Here is a 19,810-nt window from a genome sequence, read left to right as displayed (position 1 = left end):
AGTTCAGCTGCAAATGGTTTCTTCTGTACAGGTCCCACCTTCCCTGGAAGACAGAACAATGACTCCTTAGCTATTGTTAAACTGTATGATCTTCCAATTTCTGGCCTCACCAGCATGTAGCACAGGGCAGCAATCCTGAGGTAACAACCCCTGAGGTGCTGTACTTTAGCTTAGCACCTAGCTCCCTGAATTCACTTTGCAGGATTTCATCATCCATCCTACCCATGTCATTGCTACTCAACCAGCCTCCCACTAAGGAATGCTGTGGACTCAATCCAAGATGTCCCTGACCCTGATGACCAGGAGGCAACAAACCATCCAAAAATATCGCTGTCCTCCACAGAACCTTCTTTCTTTTCCCCCATCATTACAGCTCCCCTCTTCTCCCCTGCTTCTGAGTTACATGTGACAATGATCCGGTACAACATCTCTTAGTTTTTTCATTACTCAAAAAAGACTAAAAGATGCTCTACTGGATTGTTACCTTTTTTTTTTTAAGACATCAGGAACATTTCTGCATATACTTGTGGTATAACTCACTTTCAACTATTTTACCTTGTGAAAATTTTTCAGAACTTAATCAGGTCAACTAAGCACCAGTGCCTCACTATGGAGCTTAACTGTCTTTTCACTCCTTACCTTCCAAAGATATTACAGGTTTTTATGTGGATAAGCACCATTAGTCTTGTTTAGTTATCGTCCTGGTTTTGCAAAGCACATATAACGCCCTTCAGACCATGATGTTTGTGCCAAATTGAACTAAATTTCTTTTGCCTTTACAAGTTCCTTATCCTTCCATCCCTGCATTCATGTTTGTCTAAAAAGCCTCTTGAGCATTGCTATCATTTCTGCCCCTAGCAGTATGTCTATGCACCCACCATTCTGTATAATATTTCTTTTAAATTATTCCTACACTCATCTTAAGAGCTTGCCCTCTAGTCTTTCGCATTTCTACCCTGGTGGAAAGTGGGGAGGATTCTGTGTCCCCTATCTGTGTATCTGATGATTTTATAAACTTCATTAGGCCTCCCCTTGGCTTCCAGTGCTAGGACGAAAACAGCACAAATTGGTTCAACCTCCTTGTAGCTCCTACCCTCCAATCCAGGCAGTGTCCTGGTGAATCCTGCTTTTGCTGGTGTAATTTGCTTACAGATAGAACAGCATTATTTTTCAGCTGTTATTAATTTCTTATGAGTTTAAACCATAAGTTAAAGAAGCAGAATTATGGTATTCAGCCTATTGAGTCCACTTCATCATCGCTGATCCCGAATCCCAGTCAACCCTCCACACCTGCTCTCACTGTATCCCTTGAGGCCCCGACCAATCAGGAAATTATCAGCTTCCGCTTTAAATATACCCATGGACTTGGCTTCAGCTGCGAACTATGGTATAGCATTCCACAGATTCACTACTTTGGCTAAAAAAAAAATTCCTCTTTACTTCAGTTCTAAAAGGTTGTCTGTCAATTCTAAGGTTGTGCCCTTGGTTCTGGATACCCCCACCATAGGAAATATTCTCTCCACATCCACCTTATCTAGTCCTTTCAATTTTAATAGGTTTCAATGCTATTTCCCCCCCCCCCCCCACATTCTTCTAAATTCCAGTGAGTACAGGCCCTTAGCACAGGCAGAGGGGAAGAAGCTGTTCCTGAATCGCTGAGCGTGTACCTTCAGGCTTCTGTATCTCCTACCTGATGGTAACAGTTAGAAAAGGGCATGCTCTGGGTGCTGGAGGTCTTTAATAATGTACGCTGCCTTTCTGAAACACTGCTCCCTAAAGATGTCCTGGGTACTTTGTAGGCTAGTGCTCAAGATGGAGCTGACTAGATTTACAACCTTCTGCAGCAGCTTTCAGACCTGTGCAGTAGCCCCTCCATACTAGTGATAGAATTGTATGCTATGTTATATGCCCTTTCCTTGGCTTTTATGTAGGCCATAACTCCCCTTGTCAGTTACGGTTGCCTCGTCCTGCCATTTGAGAACTACTACTTCTGTGAGACATATCTATCCTGTGCCTTGTGATCTATTCTCAGAAACTTCAGCCACCTCTGCTCTGACATCATCCCTGCTAGTATCCCTATCCACCTGGGCAAGCTCCTCTCTCATGTCTCTATAATTCCTCTATTCCATTGCGATACTGGTACATGTGACTTGTGCTTCTCCCTTTCAAATTGCAACATTAATTGATCGTATTATGATCACTGCCTCCTAAGGGTTCCTTGACATAAAGCTCCCTAATAAGTTCTGGGTTATTACCCAATCTAAGATGGCCTTTCACCGAATAGGCTCAAGCACAAGTTGCTCTAAAATGCTGTCTTATAGGCAATCAACAAATTCCGTCTCTTGTGATCTCCCCTTGTATATTGAAGTCCCCCATTGCAATGCTTTAGGTTTAGGTAGCACTCACTGTACATCAGTGAATCTTCTTTGGGGATCTCTGTTACTGCTCAATTGTACTGAAATATGTTTATTTTAAGAAGGTAAAAAGGGCACACCTTTTATGGTTAATGATATGCAATTTTAATATGGAAGGATGAACAGTCTGGGTCTTTCTCTTTACTGAAAAGTATCTTCTCACCAATGCTTGTAAAATTAAAATATTTGAGAAATACTATTTGTAGAAAACAGTATATATTTGTTTATTAACGCATAAAGTTTTTGCTTATTATACTTTGATAGTTGAATGATTTGAAAAATGTACCCAGTGATAGTGAAAAGACCATCAGAGAAGCAACAGCTGGAAAGGAAAAGCTTGAACAAAATAAAATAAATGAGGAAGAAAAGCTGAGGAAAGTAATGGAGACTCTCAAACAAGAGACACAAGGATTGCAGGAAGAAAAAGAGGTACGGTATAATTTTAATTACTACAGTAGAAGATGGAATAAGGCAAATACAATGCTTAAAGTTTAAAGGTATAAAAGAATTTTACTGAGTTTAGCATATTTTTCTTTGTGTTGCTTGAACTATTTCAGATAATACTTTTTCAGATGTTTATTTCCATTAAAATTGAAAATGACAAGCACAAGTACATTTCATTTGATTGAATTCTACATAAGTAAAATATTCAGTAACAAAGCTGTCCTTCGACTGAAGACTTTTAATTTTAACATGAGCTTGCACAATACCTGAATTTTACTAATTTTTGTCATCTTAACATTGTAGTTTTTAATTAATATATACTTATTTATATATACAGGTGAATGAGAAGGAGTTGATGGAATTGAGTAAAGCAGTGAATGAGGCGAGATCAAAGATGGATGTGGCTCAGTCAGAGCTAGATATTTACCTCAGTCGCCATAAATCTGCTTTGGGTCAACTCAGCCAGTCTAAGGATGCACTAGCAGCTACTGTTAATACACTTAAAGAAAGAAAAGCAGCAATTAAAGATTTGGAAGCCAAAATTCCACGAAATGAACAACAATTGGATAAGGTTAGTTAAATAAACTAGTGTTAATTTTGAAAGACTTCTTTCCAGCAATCTCTATATTTGATACATTTCAATGAGTAACATTTATTTGTGAGTATTGACATGTCTAAAGTTTTTCATGGACATAACAAATAATCTAGTTGATTTCTTTTTAAAGAATACAATTACTACCATTGTGTATCCAGAAGGTGCTGATTATTGAATATTGTTTACTGAGCTGCTTCATGTACCAACAGGAGGAACAATTTTCCAGCAAACTTGCTGTTTCAAAAAATTGAATGTTTTGTAAGTCAAAATGACGACAGACATTCAAGAACTTTAAGCGTTATTAACAGAAACGCCTGAATAATCCAGAACTTGAACTTGGGTTCAAAAAACTAAATTACCTGTAGTCAGTATCCTCTCAGTACAATAAATGAAGTTACTAAACATGTATAGCATTGTTTTTTTGCTGCAGTTGATGAGGAATTGTGGATATTTCAACTCTAGAAACAACCTTTTAAGCTTAGTCCAACTCTGGATTTGGCAACCTGTAGCTCCCAACCCCAAGAAATTGAATCGCTTTTGGTCACAAACTCCACCTTTGCCTACTAACTGTTTCAGCGGTCAACTTTACACTGGTTCCTGAAAATTGCTGGGGCATCCTTAAAAGCAGTTTAGGTGATGTGGTTTTAGTAGAAGGACATTTGCAGAGGTCGGGGATCAGTGGTGGGAGTTCATTGATTTTCATTTCCAGCCCCAAACCTACTGTCATATTGTCAATTTAACATTGGACCCTCCACAAGGAATTCCAAGCAAGGTCTGTGGTGAGGTAGCATGGAGTGTGCTTTTATATCTTAAGTAAGGCGAGCTCCAGTATGACTAAGTGAAGGAAATATGAAAAATTTGAATTTTTGACAAGTTAGGTAGCATCTGTGGAAAGACAAACAGTTTGTTAATATTTCAGGTTATCTTTTTCTTTGGCTTTGAGGTGTGGGCATTAATCTGCTTTTTTTTTTATCTGCATATTCTAATTTGTTCCAGATTTTTCTGTTTTATTTGAGATATTGAGGCTGTTGGCAAACCTGAAAGAAACCTCAAAGCAGCAAAGTGGCAGTAGCTAGATTTGCATGTAAGGAGTGACTAAGAAATCAAGGATTTGTTTCTTGTGAATAACCCTTGGAAATTGGGTTGTGAAGATGGCCCATGGTGGGGGGAGTACAAAGAAGAAAGGAATGGGTAGTTTCAATGGAAAGTCCAGAAAATGCTTAACCTAATGTCTTATCAATTATTGGAGTAGTGGTTCCTATTTTAACATGTTATGACTTTCAACTGAATTTGAAGTAGCTGGTAGATTTTTTTTAAGGCCTGATTAATAATAGCAAGAATCAGTTATGCAGAAGTTCGTCTTTACAGTGCTTGTATGAGTCCAAAATTTCCATTTGGTCAGGGAGCTAAAGCTGTCTTCCATATGGAATTAACAACCTTATAACTGATGTTTTGATACTTTTTTTTAAAAAAAGAGCTTTTCTTTTAGGTGGACTAAGTTTATTAGGAAACAAGTTGTAAATTGTGGTTCGGTACTTTATAACACACACCGGTAGAGATGTATGCTTTGCCAGTCTTACTTTAAAATATTAATATATTGGGAAATAATTATGGCAAGTGTAATGTAATAAATTGTGGTTAATTGAAACATATTGGGACTAGTATATTTTGGCCCAATTAAATGTCTGCCCAAATTAGCCAAAGTTTCATAGGAATAGTTGGAAAGGTATTTTAAAGAAAGACAAATAATGTACTTAAATGAAATACAGAACATATTAGAATACACTGCCAATCTACTACGGTACAATAAAATTGTATTAGTTCCTAATAGTTATGGATAGAGATTCATCCAGTGTATACACCTATGTTCTTTTTGATAGTCAAAAAGAACAAAATCAATAGAAACATCTGGGCAGATAATGGACTGCCTTCACACAATGCTTTCGATGATTGCATCCTCCAAATCTTCATTGTTTGTTGATACTTCCAAGTTGCTAACTTGTTGAAGTAGTGAAATTGTTTCGTTTTGATTCTGTTTCTGGTATCTCCAAGGCTGAAAGCTTGAAATTTCACTGAGCAAAATGATTGAGTTGGCTTGCTGCTCATTTCTCCCCAACTATCAGTGACAATAATCATTACTTTTTGAACACAAACACAAGCAACTGACGCAATTTAAACACTCTTCACTCTAAGCACGATGTTGTATTTAACTGCCACGTAAGTCCACGCGACTCACCTTAGTTAGAAACCATTTACAACAGTTTCCTGTCCCAAATAACCAGAAACCTCTGTACAAGTATTTAATAATTTATTATATTTTATCTAAAAATTCATCTTGGTTGTGGCTGGGATATTTGAGGGTTTTTTTAAGTCAGTGCAAAGTGCAGTGCAACTGTTCTATGCAATTTTTAATGGTGACTTTCTGAAGTATTGGATTGCATGAAATTTTATTTCGGCTAATGTCCATTTGTCTAGTTTAGGAGGTTCAAATTTAATCAGTTGGTATTTAAATATGAATTTGGGAATAGATTTGTTCTTGAAATTTCATGCTGCATGACTTAAAAGCTCAGAAGTTTGTCTCATTGATATACTGTATGCAGTTGTGCATATTTTTAATCATGAATTAAATGCTAAAATTGTGCCTTTCTCAGTTTAAGATGTAACAAAATCAGAATGGATTTCTTATATCCTTACTAGGATGAAAAGGAACTTGATAAAATAATCCAGATTGATGCTCAGATGCGGAATAGTGTTTATGAGCTGCGGCAAAAGGTTGAAGAAGCAAAGAGCTCTTTAACAGTAAATCGCAGTCGGGGCAGAGTTTTGGAAGCTCTAATGCAGCAGAAGAACACTGGCAAAATTCTTGGAATCCATGGGAGACTGGTAAGGGGAATATGAAATGTAAACCATTTGCACAGTAACCCAGAAATCTTTTTTGTGGTTGACTTCCATTTTAGTTTAATTGTTATCTTTCTATTTTTATAATTTATTTTAGGGTGACCTGGGTGCCATTGATGAAAAATACGATGTTGCTATTTCCTCCTGTTGTGGTGCCTTAGATAACATTGTTGTGGACACAATTGATAATGCTCAAGAGTGTGTCAAGTTCCTGAAGAATCAAAATATTGGAGTAGCAACTTTTATTGCTTTGGATAAGGTACTAATCACTAGAATTTAAATGTGTTTGATTTAAACTACTTGTAACTATTATGGAAACTTATCTTTCTTTCTTCAGATGAAAGTTTGGGAGAAAAGTAGCAGTAAAATCCAAACTCCTGAAAACATACCCCGTCTCTTTGATTTGGTTAAAATAAGCAACGAGATGGTGCGACCAGCATTTTACTTTGCACTTCGTGACACACTTGTGGCTAAGGATTTAGAGCAAGCAACACGGGTTGCATTCCAGAAGGACAAGCGCTGGAGAGTGGTAACAATGCAAGGGCAGATAATTGAGCAGTCAGGTATGTCAGAATATTAGTAAGGTTATCTTGCTTGTTATTTAGCATCATTATTTCTCTAGGTGTGCTATGTGTATATATTTGGCTCTCCACTTAATTGTATTGTCCTTTGACCCAGTCCTATAATTCAAACCAATAGTTACTTCAAATGAGGTTCCTTTAATAATTATCATGATGATTCAAAGTCTAAATAAAGTGGGATTTTTTTTTCTTGTTGGAATCTGAAATTTTTTCCCAGTTGATGAGTCAAATCTTCGTTTTCTCCAAAATCACTGCTATAATCTTCTACTGACAACTTGGTTCTTGAGCTTTCGTGTGGCAGGCCTTCCATTGCACTCAGAATTGGCACAGGCAAGTCTGAAGACTTTTAAATCTATGAATCTGGGAAGAGAGTGAAGGCAAAACTTGGAGGTAGTTGAGTCCATTTTATATTTCACTGTTTTTTGACATTTAGTTTACTTGTCAGTCTTGCTCAAAATTTTAAATGTTTTCATTTCAGGAGTACCAAAAATGCATGTTCTAATTATAAATTTAAAACATTGACATTCACTTAAATAATCAAAAAACCTGTTAACCTTTCTGCTAGCTACCTACCATGGTCTCCCACTTTTATTCAAATAAGAACTTCCGTGTTTGCACCAGATTTTAATCATTACATCTTTAGGAGTTGGGCTTCTCAGCTAAAGGGCTGGGAGGGCTGTAGAAAAGATAACATTGCTCAATTGGACAACATGAGCAGAGCAGGAAATGTTACCTTGAGGTAATTACAACACTTTTGCAGAGTTACCCAGGCATGATTTGGAAAATCTAGGTAGATATTTTTTTTAAACTCCCATGAAATGAAAGAGTTTTAAAGAGGATTTGAGGGGAAAGTTTTTAACATGGAGAGTAGTTGGTATCTGGAGTGTGCTGGCTGAGGACATTGCAGAATTTAGGCACTTACTAAGCAAAGCATCGAAGTACACAAACATAGTGTGGCAATTTGTATTAGTGTAAATGAACAAAAGAATTGACATGGATATAGAAACATAGAAAACCTACAGCACAATAGGGGCCCTTCAGCCCACAATGCTGTGCCAAACACGTACGTACTTTAGAAATTACTTTGCCCTCTATTTTTCTAAGCTGCATGTACCTATTGTCACGTATCCCGTGATGGGAATAAAGAACCAGCAGAAATGGAAAACACTTTGGAGTCCAGTATTGCTATTAACTAATAATATTTATTAGTAACTATGCAGTAGAGTAATCTAAATGTAGATAATCAAACAGGTTAGCAATGATTTTATATATATGTAAATCAGTAAGTGTGGAAATATATATGAAAACCAAGCTGCTTCAAGTCTAGGGGTAAAAAGATACAGTCTTACGAAGATGAGTTCAGTTCATGGTATTGAGTTGAGTAGTGATGGAGAGAGAGAGGGAGAGAGAGATCTGAGTCTTCAGGTGAGCTGATGCTGTCGATCTTCTCGTTGTCCTCCGAAATCCTTTAAAAGTCACTGACTGTGACCACAACAAAGGGGACCGGTTTTCTGTGGTGGAGCTATCACCCAGGCAAGGGTGGACACATGGACAACTCCCCACCGGTCACTGCCTTTCCTTTTCACTGCAAGAGCCACTGATCGATCTGCCTGATAGATCCTCCAAAATCCCACTTTTCCTGCGGGCACACAAGCGCATTCAGTGTCCCAAAACATGTGTCTGAGGTCTATCATCTGACCTATTTTATCTTCCCGTGCTGTGCATCAACTGTCATTCAAATAACTCCTCCTTCCTTTGTCTGTGTAAGAAATGTACAAGCAGGCAAATATCCTTGAAGAAGGTATAAACAACCTGTGAGCAGTCTTCATCTCTCTCTCTCTCTCTCTCTCTCTCTTTCAAAACAACATGTCGGTATTAAATAACTCTCTCTCTCTTCCCCCCCCCCCCATCACACTATCCAGGAGCCTCTTAAAAGACATTATCGTATCCGCCTCCACCACCGTCGCCGGCACTCACCACTCTGTTTTTTTTAAAAAAAAAAGGCAAAACAACTTACCCCTGACATCTCCTCTGTACCTACTTCCAAGTACCTTATCATTGTGCCCTCTCATGCTAGCCATTTCAGCCCTGAAGAAAAAGATATCCACATGACAAATGCCTCTCCCCTCCCATCAATGATATGATGGGCCAAAGGGATCTTTTCTCTTCTGTACATTTATGGCTTTCACTTTACATTGTGTTTTCATGTGAATGGATATCTGCTACTAATGAGGAAAGTTTCTGGATTATCTACAGTCAAATTTGACAATTTTGCATGATTTTATAAATATCCTGAGTGGGCATTAATTTGCTGCAAGGTTTCAATTTATTTAAGTTTACAATTTCATAACCTTTAAAGTTAAACTGTAGTCTACTACAGTTATTGGATAAACTATGTTCTTATTGAACAGCTGAGAAGTTTCGAATGATTATTTATTTTCCTGCTAATTTCCTGATTATTTAATCTTCAAATTTAAAATGTTTAAAGAGAAGTACCCCTACCTTCACTCCGGTTCCTATGTTTACCTGATAAGTCCATAAAATAACCCATAGCTGGGGACTTAACCCTGTTCTATATGGTCATTATGATGCTTGTGACATGGAGGCATTCTTGCCTGATTCCATTTGTCACAACAAAGTTGAATTATTCACCCATCTTCCAACAGTCAGTTAATTTCTGCTTTGTGTAATTTTCTGACTAACACAGGTATTTTGAAATCTTGCTACTGATTCTTTCAAATGCCTGTCAAAGAAATTATAATCATGCGGTCTATATTTTGTTCTATGCCATGTTTTTGACTCTATAAATCACATTGTACTATTTGCATTCTGAATTCCCACCAACTGTCTTGTTAGCACTGTTCTGCATTAAATGTGAACTGATAATCATCAGATATAAGATGATTTTTATTTTTCTTGTAATAGTGAGCACCTTGGAGTATGGGGAAGCCCTGTATTCCTGGGGATCTTTATTAAGTCTGACATGCAGTAATCACTTGAGGCATTACAACCTGGTGGCTTCCCTTTTGGGAGCATCCAGATGATACAGTAGGTTTCTGTGTAACTATACCATTTTGTAATGTGCTGAGCCAGGTGTTATCACTGGTTTCTTATTTGGAATTGTTGGATATAAAATCTAAGCTCTAAGACAAGTCATTGAATGAGTGTGAGTGCTCAATATTGAGCAGTGGGTGCTGTTAGAGATTCACGTCATCCTAATCAGCATTCAATTACTATGTTTGTTTAGTTTCTTTTTCTTTAATTTGAGGTTTTTGGATCAAAATGACAAGGGAGTGGATCAATGCTTGTGAGATAATTGACTACCTGTGTACTTCAAAATAGATGAGAGGGCATGAACTAAAAAGAACTACAAACAGCTAAAATGCAAACTGCCAATTTCAGAAGAATATTGAGATTTGCAAAGTACAATTTTAGATCACAGTGAAAAAGATCATTTGGGGGTACATATATAAAAAAAATTGGAAGAATTTTGTTGGGTTGCCACTTCTCTTGAGTGGCTAGTTAAATGTTTCATCATAATTAGCTTTTTACACATTAAGTATGTTTCTTATTGCAGAGTTGTGAAAATTGGACTATAGTTTCAACTCTGAATCTTTTCATATGAAAGTGTCCTATCATGAAAAGGGGTGTTGAAGGCAGTGCATTTATATTCAGAATGTTTTTTAAACTCAATATTTACATTAAATCTGATGTGTACTTTTGTTTCAAGTACATAAATATGTGCCTTCTGATGTATTCCATGTGAACCATGTTGGGACCAGGGTCCTGATGAATCTCATAACTAGAGCTGTGCATAGGGCTTTAAATTAAAGGGCCTTGGGGGGGTGGGATACAGTAGCTTGGAAAAGTGTTGATAAAGTAAAATTAAAGGAGGGTTCAGGAGAGGTTACAAAAGTACAGAATAAAGAATAAGACAAGTAGTTTAGAAAGGGTTAAGAATTACCTTTAGGCAACATGGAGACGTAATTAAAAAGAAAAAGGGTGAATACAGGACCAAAGGTGTTATATTTGAACACATGCAGTATATAACATAAAGTAGATGATCTTGCGTAGTTAGAAATTGGCAGGTATGATGTCTGAGACATGCTTGGAAAAAAATCACAGCTTAACATCCATGGGTATACATCATATTGAAAGGACAGGCAGGTGGGTAGAGGGGGTGGGGTGACTTAGTTGCTAAAACAATGAAATCAAGCCCTTGGAAAGAATTGACATAGTTAAGAAACTGCAAGGTAAAAAGGCCCTGATGCGAGTTGTATACAGCCTTCAAACACCAGCCAGAATATGGGATACTGTTACAAGAATAGCCCCTTACATTAATGATCAGTGAGAGACAGTTATGTTTTTACCAACAAATCCCTTTATTGACTAAACTAACAAGTACATGAATTCACACATTAAATACCTTGTGTGCACGCCAACTAAGTTTTCCTGACCTTCCATGAGCATCAAAGAACACAAAAGATTTTACCAGTTGAAAAGGGGTTTCTGCTGCTGGCTGTCTGTTCTTTATAGTCCTGTTTTGAATACAGAGCTTAAGGTGACCTCTTAGTGGGCAGTGATCATGATATGATAGAATTCACCCTGCAGTTTGAGAGGAAGAAGGTAAAATTGGATGTATCAGTTTTACAAATTGAGTACAGGTAAATATACTGTAGATGCATGAGAGGAACTGCCAAAAGTTGATTGGAAAGGGGTAGCACAGCTAATGGTAGAGCAGGAATGGCTGGAGTTTCTGGGAATCATTTGGAAGATGCAAGATCACTTCATCCTAAAAAGAAAGAAGTGTCCTGAAGGGAGATGAGGCAACCATAGACTGAAATGGAAGTCAGACAGGGCATACCATATAGCAGAAAATACTTGGAAGCTAGAGGGTTGGGAAGCTTTTAAAAACTAATTGAGGGCAACTTATAAAGCAATAAAGAGTGAAAAGATGTAATATGGCCAATAATGTAAGAAAATAGCAAATTTTTTTTCAGATATAGAGTAAAGTAGAGGTGACAGTGGACATTGGACTGCTGAAAAATGATGCCTGGCCGTAGTAGTGGGGAACAAAGATGTGGCAGGAGAACTGAAAAAGTATTTTGCTTCAGTCTTCGATGTGGAAGACACCAACAGTGCGGCAGAAATTCAAGAGTGTCGGAGCAAAAGTGGGTGTGGTTGCTATTACCAAGCAGAAGGTGCTTGGGAAGCTGAAACATATAGAGTGGCATGCAAATGTTTAGGCACCCCGGTGAAAATTTCTGTTACTGTGAATAGCTAAGCGAGTAAAAGATGACCTGATTTTCAAAAGACATAAAGTTAAAGATGACACATTTCTTTAATATTTTAAGCAAGATTACTTTTTTTATTTCCATCTTTTACAGTTTCAAAATGAAAAAGGAAAAGGGCCCGAAGCAAAAGTTTGGGCACCCTGCATGTTCAGTACTTGGTAGCATCCCCTTTGGCAAGTATCATAGCTTGTAAACGCTTTCTGTAGCCAGCTAAGGGTCTTTCAATTCTTGTTTGGGGGATTTTCACCCCTTCTTCCTTGTAAAAGGCTTCTAATTCTGTGAGATTCTTGGGCTGTCTTGCATGCACTGCTCTTTTGAGGTCTATCCACAGATTTTCAATGATGTTTAGGTCGGGAGACTGTGAGGGCCATGGCAAAACCTTCAGCTTGCGCCACTTAAGGTAGTCCATTGTGGATTTTGAGGTGTGCTTAGGATCATTATCCTGTTGTAGAAGCCATCGTCTTTTCATCTTCAGCTTTTTTACAAATGGTGTGATTTTACTTCCGGAATTTGCTGGTATTTAACTGAATTCATTCTTCCCTCTACCAGTGAAATGTTCCCCGTGCCACTGGCTGCAACACAAGCCCAAAGCATGATCGATCCACCCCCATGCTTAACAGTTGGAGAGGTGTTCTTTTCATAAAATTCTGCACCCTTTTTTCTCCAAACATACCTTTGCTCATTGCGGCCAAAACGTTCTATTTTAACTTCATCGGTCCGCAGGACTTGTTTCCAAAATGCATCAGGCTTGTTTAGATGTTCCTCTGCAAACTTGTGACGCCGAATTTTGTGGTGAGGATGCAGTAAAGGTTTTCTTCTGATGACTCTTCCAGGAAGGTCATATTTGTGCAGGTGCCGCTGCACAGTAGAACAGTGCACCACCACTCCAGAGTCTGCTAAATCTTCCTGAAGGTCTTTTGCAGTCAAACGGGGGTTTTGATTTGCCTTTTTAGCAATCCTACGAGCAGTTCTCTCAAAGTTTTCTTGGTCTTCCAGACCTCAATTTGACCTCCACCGTTCCTGTTAACTGTCATTTCTTAATTACATTACAAACTTAGGAAATGGCTACCTGAAAGCACTTTGCTATCTTCTTATAGCCTTCTCCTGCTTTGTGGGCATCATTTATTTTAATTTTCAGAGTGCTAGGCAGCTGCTTAGAGGAGCCCATGGCTGCTGATTGTTGGGACAAGGTTTGAGGAGTCAAGGTATTTATAAAGCTTTGAAATTTGCATCACCTGGCCTTTCCTAACGATGACTGTGAACAAGCCATAGCCCTAACAAGCTAATTAAGGTCTGGGACCTTTGTAAAAGTTATCTGAGAGCTCAAATCTCTTTGGGTGCCCAACCTTTTGCATGGTGCTCCTTTCCTTTTTTCCCCACTCTAAAATTGTACAAAACAAAAATAATACACTAATCTTGCTTGTAATGTTGAAAAGAATATTTCATCTTTAACTTTATGCCTTTTGGAGATCAGTTCATCTTCTACTCACTTAACTATTCACAGTAACAGAAATTTTGACAGGGGTGCCCAAACTTTTGCATGCCACTGAAAGTAGATAAATCACCTGGACCAGATAGACTACACCCCGGGTTTTTAAAGAGGTAGCTGGAGGCATTGGTAGTGATCCTTCAAGAATCACTGGTTTCTGAAATGGACCAGAAAATCGCAAGTATCATTCCAGTCTTTATCAAAGGAGGGAATAAGGTTTCATGGTACTTGGGGCACACAATAAAGTAGGCCAAAGTCAGCATAATTTCCTTAAGGGGAAATCTTGTCTGACAAATCTGTTGAAGTTATTTGAAGAAGTAACAGACAGGAAGAGACAAAAGAGGGTCGGTGTGTGTTGTTTACTTGGATTTTCAGAAGGCCTTCAATGAGATCTCTCATGTGGCTGCCAAACAAGATAAGAGCTCATCGTATTACAGGGAAGATACTGGCATGGACAGAAGTTTGGCCTACTGGCAGAAGGCTACGAGTGGGAATAATGGAGTCCTTTGGCTGTATGACTAATGGTGCTCCAGAAGGGTTGATGTTGGTCCACTGCTTTTCATGTTCCATGTTAATCGTCTGGATTACACAATTGATGGCTTTGCGGTCGAGTTTGTGGATGATGCAGGTGGGCAGGTAGGTATTGCTGAGGAAGTGGTGAGTCTGCAAAAGGGCTTGGACAGATTAGGAGCATGGGCAAAGAAGATGGAATACAGTGTATAAAATTCAAAGTAAATTTATTATCAAAGTACATACAGTATGTATCACCATACAATCCTGAGTTTCACTTTCTTGCAGGCATACTCAATAAATCTAATAACCATAATGGAATCAATGAAAGACACCAGCAGAACAGGCAACCAGTGTGTAAAAAGACAACAAACTGTGCCATTGCAAATGATTAAATAAATAATATTAAGAATATGAGATGAAGAGTCCTTGAACATGAGTCCGTAGGTTGTGGGAACAGTTCAGTGATGGCTATGAATGAAGTTATCCCCTCTGGTTGAAGGGTAGTAACGGTTCACGTGTTTCTAGTTTCAGATTTGGGAGAGGGTGTGGGGGAGGGGAGAAAGAAGTACAAGGTAGTAGGTGATAGGTGAAACCCAGGTGGGTTGTGGGGGGGGGGGTTAAAGAGCTGGGAAGTTGATTGGTGGAAGGGCTGGAGAAGGAGGGAATCTGATAGGAGAGGACAGAAGGCCATGGAAGTAAAGGAGGGGAGAAGCACCAGAAGAAAGTGATAGGCAGGTAAGGAGATGAGGTGAGAGGGGAAAACAACAGAGTGGGGGAGGAGGTGGTCAGTGACCGAAGGTTCAAGAAATTGATGTTCATACCCTGACAGAAATACATCGTGGCAGTAGAGGAGGCTCTGGACTGACATGTCAGAATGGGTAATTGACCTTCATTACTCCCTCCCCACTCCACATCCTTCACCATTTCCTATTACCTTTTCTCACCTATCTTCTTTCCTAACCATCACCTCCCTTTGGTGATTTTCCACATTCTCTAGCCCTTTATCTCTTTCACCGATCGACTCCCCGGCTCTTCACTCCTCCCCCTCTCTTGGTTTCACCTATCACCTACTACCTTGTACTTCTTCCTCTTCTCCCCCCACACCTTCTTACTCTGGCTTTTCTCTCTTCTGATGAAGAGTCATGGCCTGAAACATCAATTGTTTCCTCTTTTCCATGGATACGGTCTGGCCTGCTGAATTCCTCCAGCATTTTGTGTGTATTAATTTGATTTCCAGCATCTGCAGATTTTCTCTTGTTGGTGAAATATGCCTGGACTTATTTTTTGTGTGTTTTATATTGTGTTTTCTGCTTCCTTTTTTAAGTTGCCATTTGTGCAATTTTTGTTCTTGTACGTGGGGTTGTGGTTTTTTTTTCTTTGAACAGGTTCCCTGGTTTTTCTTTGTTTTGTGGCTGTCTGGGGAAGATGAATCTCGGGGTTGTATACTGTAAACATACTTGGGTAATATATGTACTTTCAATCTTCGAACCCGGTTTTGTGAATCCTGAGGCTTCTGTACATTCTTCCTGATGAGAGCATGACCTGGGCAGTGGGGGTCCCTGATGATGGATGCTGCTTACCTGCAACAGCACTCCATATAGATGTGCTCAATGGTGGGGAGGTCTTTACCCATGATGGACTAGGCTGTTATCAACTACATTTTCACTCAATGACATTGGTGTCATACCTGGCTATGATGCTGCCAGTCAACATACTCACCATCATACAGCTATGGAAGTTTGTCAGAGTTTTAGATGATGTGCCAAATCTTTGCAAACATCTGAGAAAGTAGAGGCATGACCATGCTTTCCTCGTAATTGCATTTGCATGTTGGGCCCAGGACAGGTTCTCTGAAATGATAACACTGAGGAATTTCAAGTCACAAACTGTCTCCACCCTTGATTTCCCAATGAGGACTGGCTCGTGGGCCTTTGGTTTCCTCCTCCAGAAGTATAGTCATGCTCTTTGGTTGAAAGAGTAGAAGTGTAGACTATTCTCCAAATGGGGTTCGAATTCAGAAACTGGAGATGCAGAGGGATTTGGGAGTCCTAGTGCAGGATTTCCTAAATATTAACTTGCAGGTTGAGTCGGTAGTAAGAAAGACAAATGTGATGTTGGCACTGATTTTGAGAGAACAAGAATGTAAAGACAAGGATATAATGCTAAGGATTTATAAGGCATTGGTCAGATCACATTTTAGAGTATTGCTGACAATTTGGGGCCCGTATCTCAGAAAGGATGTGCTGGCATTGGAAAAGGTTCAGAGCATGTTTATAAGAATGACCCTTGTTAACGTATGAGGAGCGTTCATAGCTCCAGGCCTGAACACAATTGAGTTTAGAAGAATAAGGGGGAATCTCAATGAACCTATTGAACATTGAAAGGCATAAATAGCATGCATGTGGGGAGATGTAATAAGTGAAGGGGATTAGGAACGTAGGGCACAGTCTCAGAACGGGAGACATCCCTTTAGAATAGAGATTAGCCAAAGGGTGGTGAATTTGTGGCATTTGTTGTTACAGGTGGCTGTGAAGGTTAAAGCAGAAGTTTTTAGGTTCTCAATTAGTAAGGGTGTCAAAGATAACGGAATAGGATTGAGAGGGAAAATAAATCAGTTATAGTTGAATGGCAAAGCAGACTCAAAGGGCATGAATGGACTAAATCTGCTCCTATGTCTAATGGTCTTGTTTTCCTTTGCTTCCATGGAGAGTCTAACCATTTTATTATACAAGTAACTACCGGTGCATGCCTGTGGGGTATTAACCAAATTCTTAATTCGTATTGATTTTTTAAAAAGCATATGAGCGATCTGTTGTCTTGTTTCAGGTACAATGACAGGTGGAGGGGGAAAAATAATGAAGGGGAGAATGGGATCTTCATTAGTGGTTGAAACAACTCCAGAGGAGGTAAGTCTGTGTCCAATTTTTCAGTTGTTTCATGTTGAGAATGTGGGCATTGTACTCGTAAATTCGTCTAGGAATTTTTGATATGATAGCATTTCTGTTCAGTCATTTAGCTTGGGATAAATTTTCAAAAACCTATTCACAAAAACTCAAGTATTACTTTCTTAAATATTCTCTTACTGTTAAAACTATTCTTTCCTTTTGTTTTACTTAACCAAAATGTTGAGTAATTTGTCCACATACAGTGCCTTGGAAAAAGTATTTGGCCTCCAAACTTTTCATATAAATGAATATTATAACCATGGATTTCAATCAATTTAACAGAGGATTTTTGTGAATCACATGCCATTTTTTTCCACAGTAGAGCACAAAAGCAGAAAAAATTGTGAAATCCCCTTTTATTGGGTTTCTATAGAAACTCAGCCCGTTAGCCACTTATTAATACCATTGGACTCAGCGGTGAGAAAACCACCTTTCTTAAGCTCTCTACGTTTAGGGTAGGTAAGACTTGGGTCCTACCAAACTGGAGAGTTGGGGTGTTTCAACCACCTGAACCCCAATCTGAGCGAATACTGGCCACGTGAAATTATCCGTTGGCAAGAAATAACAGATCATACACTACATGCAATTATAAAGGTGTATTTACTAATTTCAGCTTAATCAAACTGTTGTAAAAGAAAGAATAAAAAAAGGGCTCATAATTAAACTGAAACTCAAATACTATCAGCAGAACACACTGCTACAGAAAACTAGTAAATGAAATGCCCTACAGCATTAGCAGTAAACATCTTAACCAGGGCATTACAGTTGTGAGGCATAAGAATCTAAAAAAATTTAAAAACTGAATCGTCAGCAGTTCAAAGGCGCTTAATATTTAGTTGAACTACCTCTCAAAGCTATTATATCTAGCTGGCTTTTTGAATAAGTCTCTACAGGTGTGTGCCGCTTAACATCTGATCGCATATACGTCCGTGATCCCGATCAGAGAATGTGATGTAGCGGATGTAACCAATCTCGTGTATTGCGCATCTCTTGAGTGTAGTAGTGTTATCTCTGTTTAATTTTCTTTCGAAAATATTACTTTAAAGTGCATCATGGCTTCCAAACTCAGGTTATTCGACCTGAAACTCTTCCAGTGGAACACTATTAGGAAGTTGAGAACGGTGAAGTGGGTGATCTTGCTCATCTTTGATAAGTTGTGTGTGATGTAGGCTAAGAAAGTGTTTACATAAAAGGTTAAAATGTAAAAAAGAATTAAAAAGGTTAAAATGAAATGAAAAATTATAGTGTATGTATTATAGTGTTTTACAGTGTTACGTAACCGGCAACAATGAATATTAATCAAGACAGGTTATATAAAAACAACCAAACATTTATTCAACACGTATAAACGATAAGGAAAAAAAAACAAAGGAAAACTTTAACCAGGGGTTAACAGGTATGCAGCCGTTCATCAATTCCACTCGGCTCTGGTTCTTAAAGCGTTAAATGCGGAAACAGTTCTTAAAGCGATACAGTCAGATATAGTTCTTAAAGCGATAACTTCGAAAGTCCAACAGTTTTACGCATTCAATTGGGAGAGGCTTCTCTGGAGAAGGATTTCTTCACCGATGCAGCTTTTCTGCTGGTTCTGTCCACAGGATTCCCGATGCCGAAAATAAACAGTTTAAATCAACTGACCTTAAATTCCTTTTAGAGAGAGCACCTTTTTGCATGAACTCATTGCCCTTTTACAAGAGTTATCTCGATGCAGGTTCTCTCCGACGAAGACTCAATAAGGTCAATTCTTTATTAAACTGCCAAATGATGCCGACTTCTCTCAATCCTTCACTTTGATGAATTCTTCACTCTCCCTCCAAAACTGTCGGAATTGAGTGAATTGGCACTTCCAGCCACAAATTTTCAGTCCAAGTAATATGGAATCTTTCAACAGAATGTACAACCGTTTTAAAAATGAAACTGCGTCACAAAAACAAACACCCAACAGAAACGGAGGCCCAACAAGTTCTACCTGGAAATCTACAAACTCAAAATCTATCTGCGTCACCTGAGTTGACCCTTATATAGTCACGGGGCACGTGTCATCACGTGACCTCACATCGGCGGGAAAATCACATCAGGTGACCTCCAAAAGACCATTACATCATTCTCACAAAAAAAAAACCAGATCTCCTTGAGCATGTAACAACAGTTTTAGTGTAAGTCCTTGGCTATTTAGTCAATACAGGTACACTGCAGTACTCCATATTGGTTTGCTAAGTAGATAATACGGTGTTCGCACGTGCAAATCATATAATGTCCAATTTCACAGAACGTATCGTGGACGTTATGCGACGCATACCTGTATTGGCTTTGCATGATGTGATGCAAGATTTGCCTATCCTTCTTGCAAAATTGCTCAAACTGTGCCAGGTTAGTTGAGGAGTGACAGTGTACAGCGGTGTTAAGGTCTTGCCAGAGATGAGATGTTCGATTGGGTTTAAGGTCAGGTTTCTGATTGGGCCACCTAAGGACATCTATTTTGTTAATTTGAAGTCACTTCATGGTTGCTCTAGAAGTGTGCTAAGGTCATTGTCCTGGTGAAAGACTAGCTTCCTCCCCTGTTTCAGCTTTCTGGCAGAGGATAGCAGGTTTTTATCCAGGATCTCTATTTAGCAGCATTCACCTTCCCATCAATCC

At 38.7% G+C, this 19,810-nt stretch overlaps 1 protein-coding gene across 2 annotated transcripts in view; it reads left to right on the top strand.

The window, feature by feature from the left end:
* Positions 1-19,810, top strand: part of smc4 (structural maintenance of chromosomes 4) — an 81,048-nt gene that overhangs the window by 30,368 nt on the left and 30,870 nt on the right. For both annotated transcript variants that reach the window (XM_072255423.1, XM_072255424.1), the window contains exons 10-15: positions 2,679-2,843; positions 3,196-3,429; positions 6,151-6,336; positions 6,449-6,610; positions 6,689-6,914; positions 17,055-17,134. In XM_072255423.1, the coding sequence (XP_072111524.1) occupies positions 2,679-2,843; positions 3,196-3,429; positions 6,151-6,336; positions 6,449-6,610; positions 6,689-6,914; positions 17,055-17,134 (1,053 nt within the window). The remainder of the gene's footprint in view (positions 1-2,678; positions 2,844-3,195; positions 3,430-6,150; positions 6,337-6,448; positions 6,611-6,688; positions 6,915-17,054; positions 17,135-19,810) is intronic.

This window comes from Mobula birostris, chromosome 4, assembly GCF_030028105.1.
Source record: "Mobula birostris isolate sMobBir1 chromosome 4, sMobBir1.hap1, whole genome shotgun sequence".
Classification (NCBI taxonomy): Eukaryota; Metazoa; Chordata; class Chondrichthyes; order Myliobatiformes; family Myliobatidae; genus Mobula; species Mobula birostris.
The sequence above is the reverse complement of the archived record's forward strand: the minus strand, read 5'-3'. Positions and strand labels throughout refer to the sequence as shown.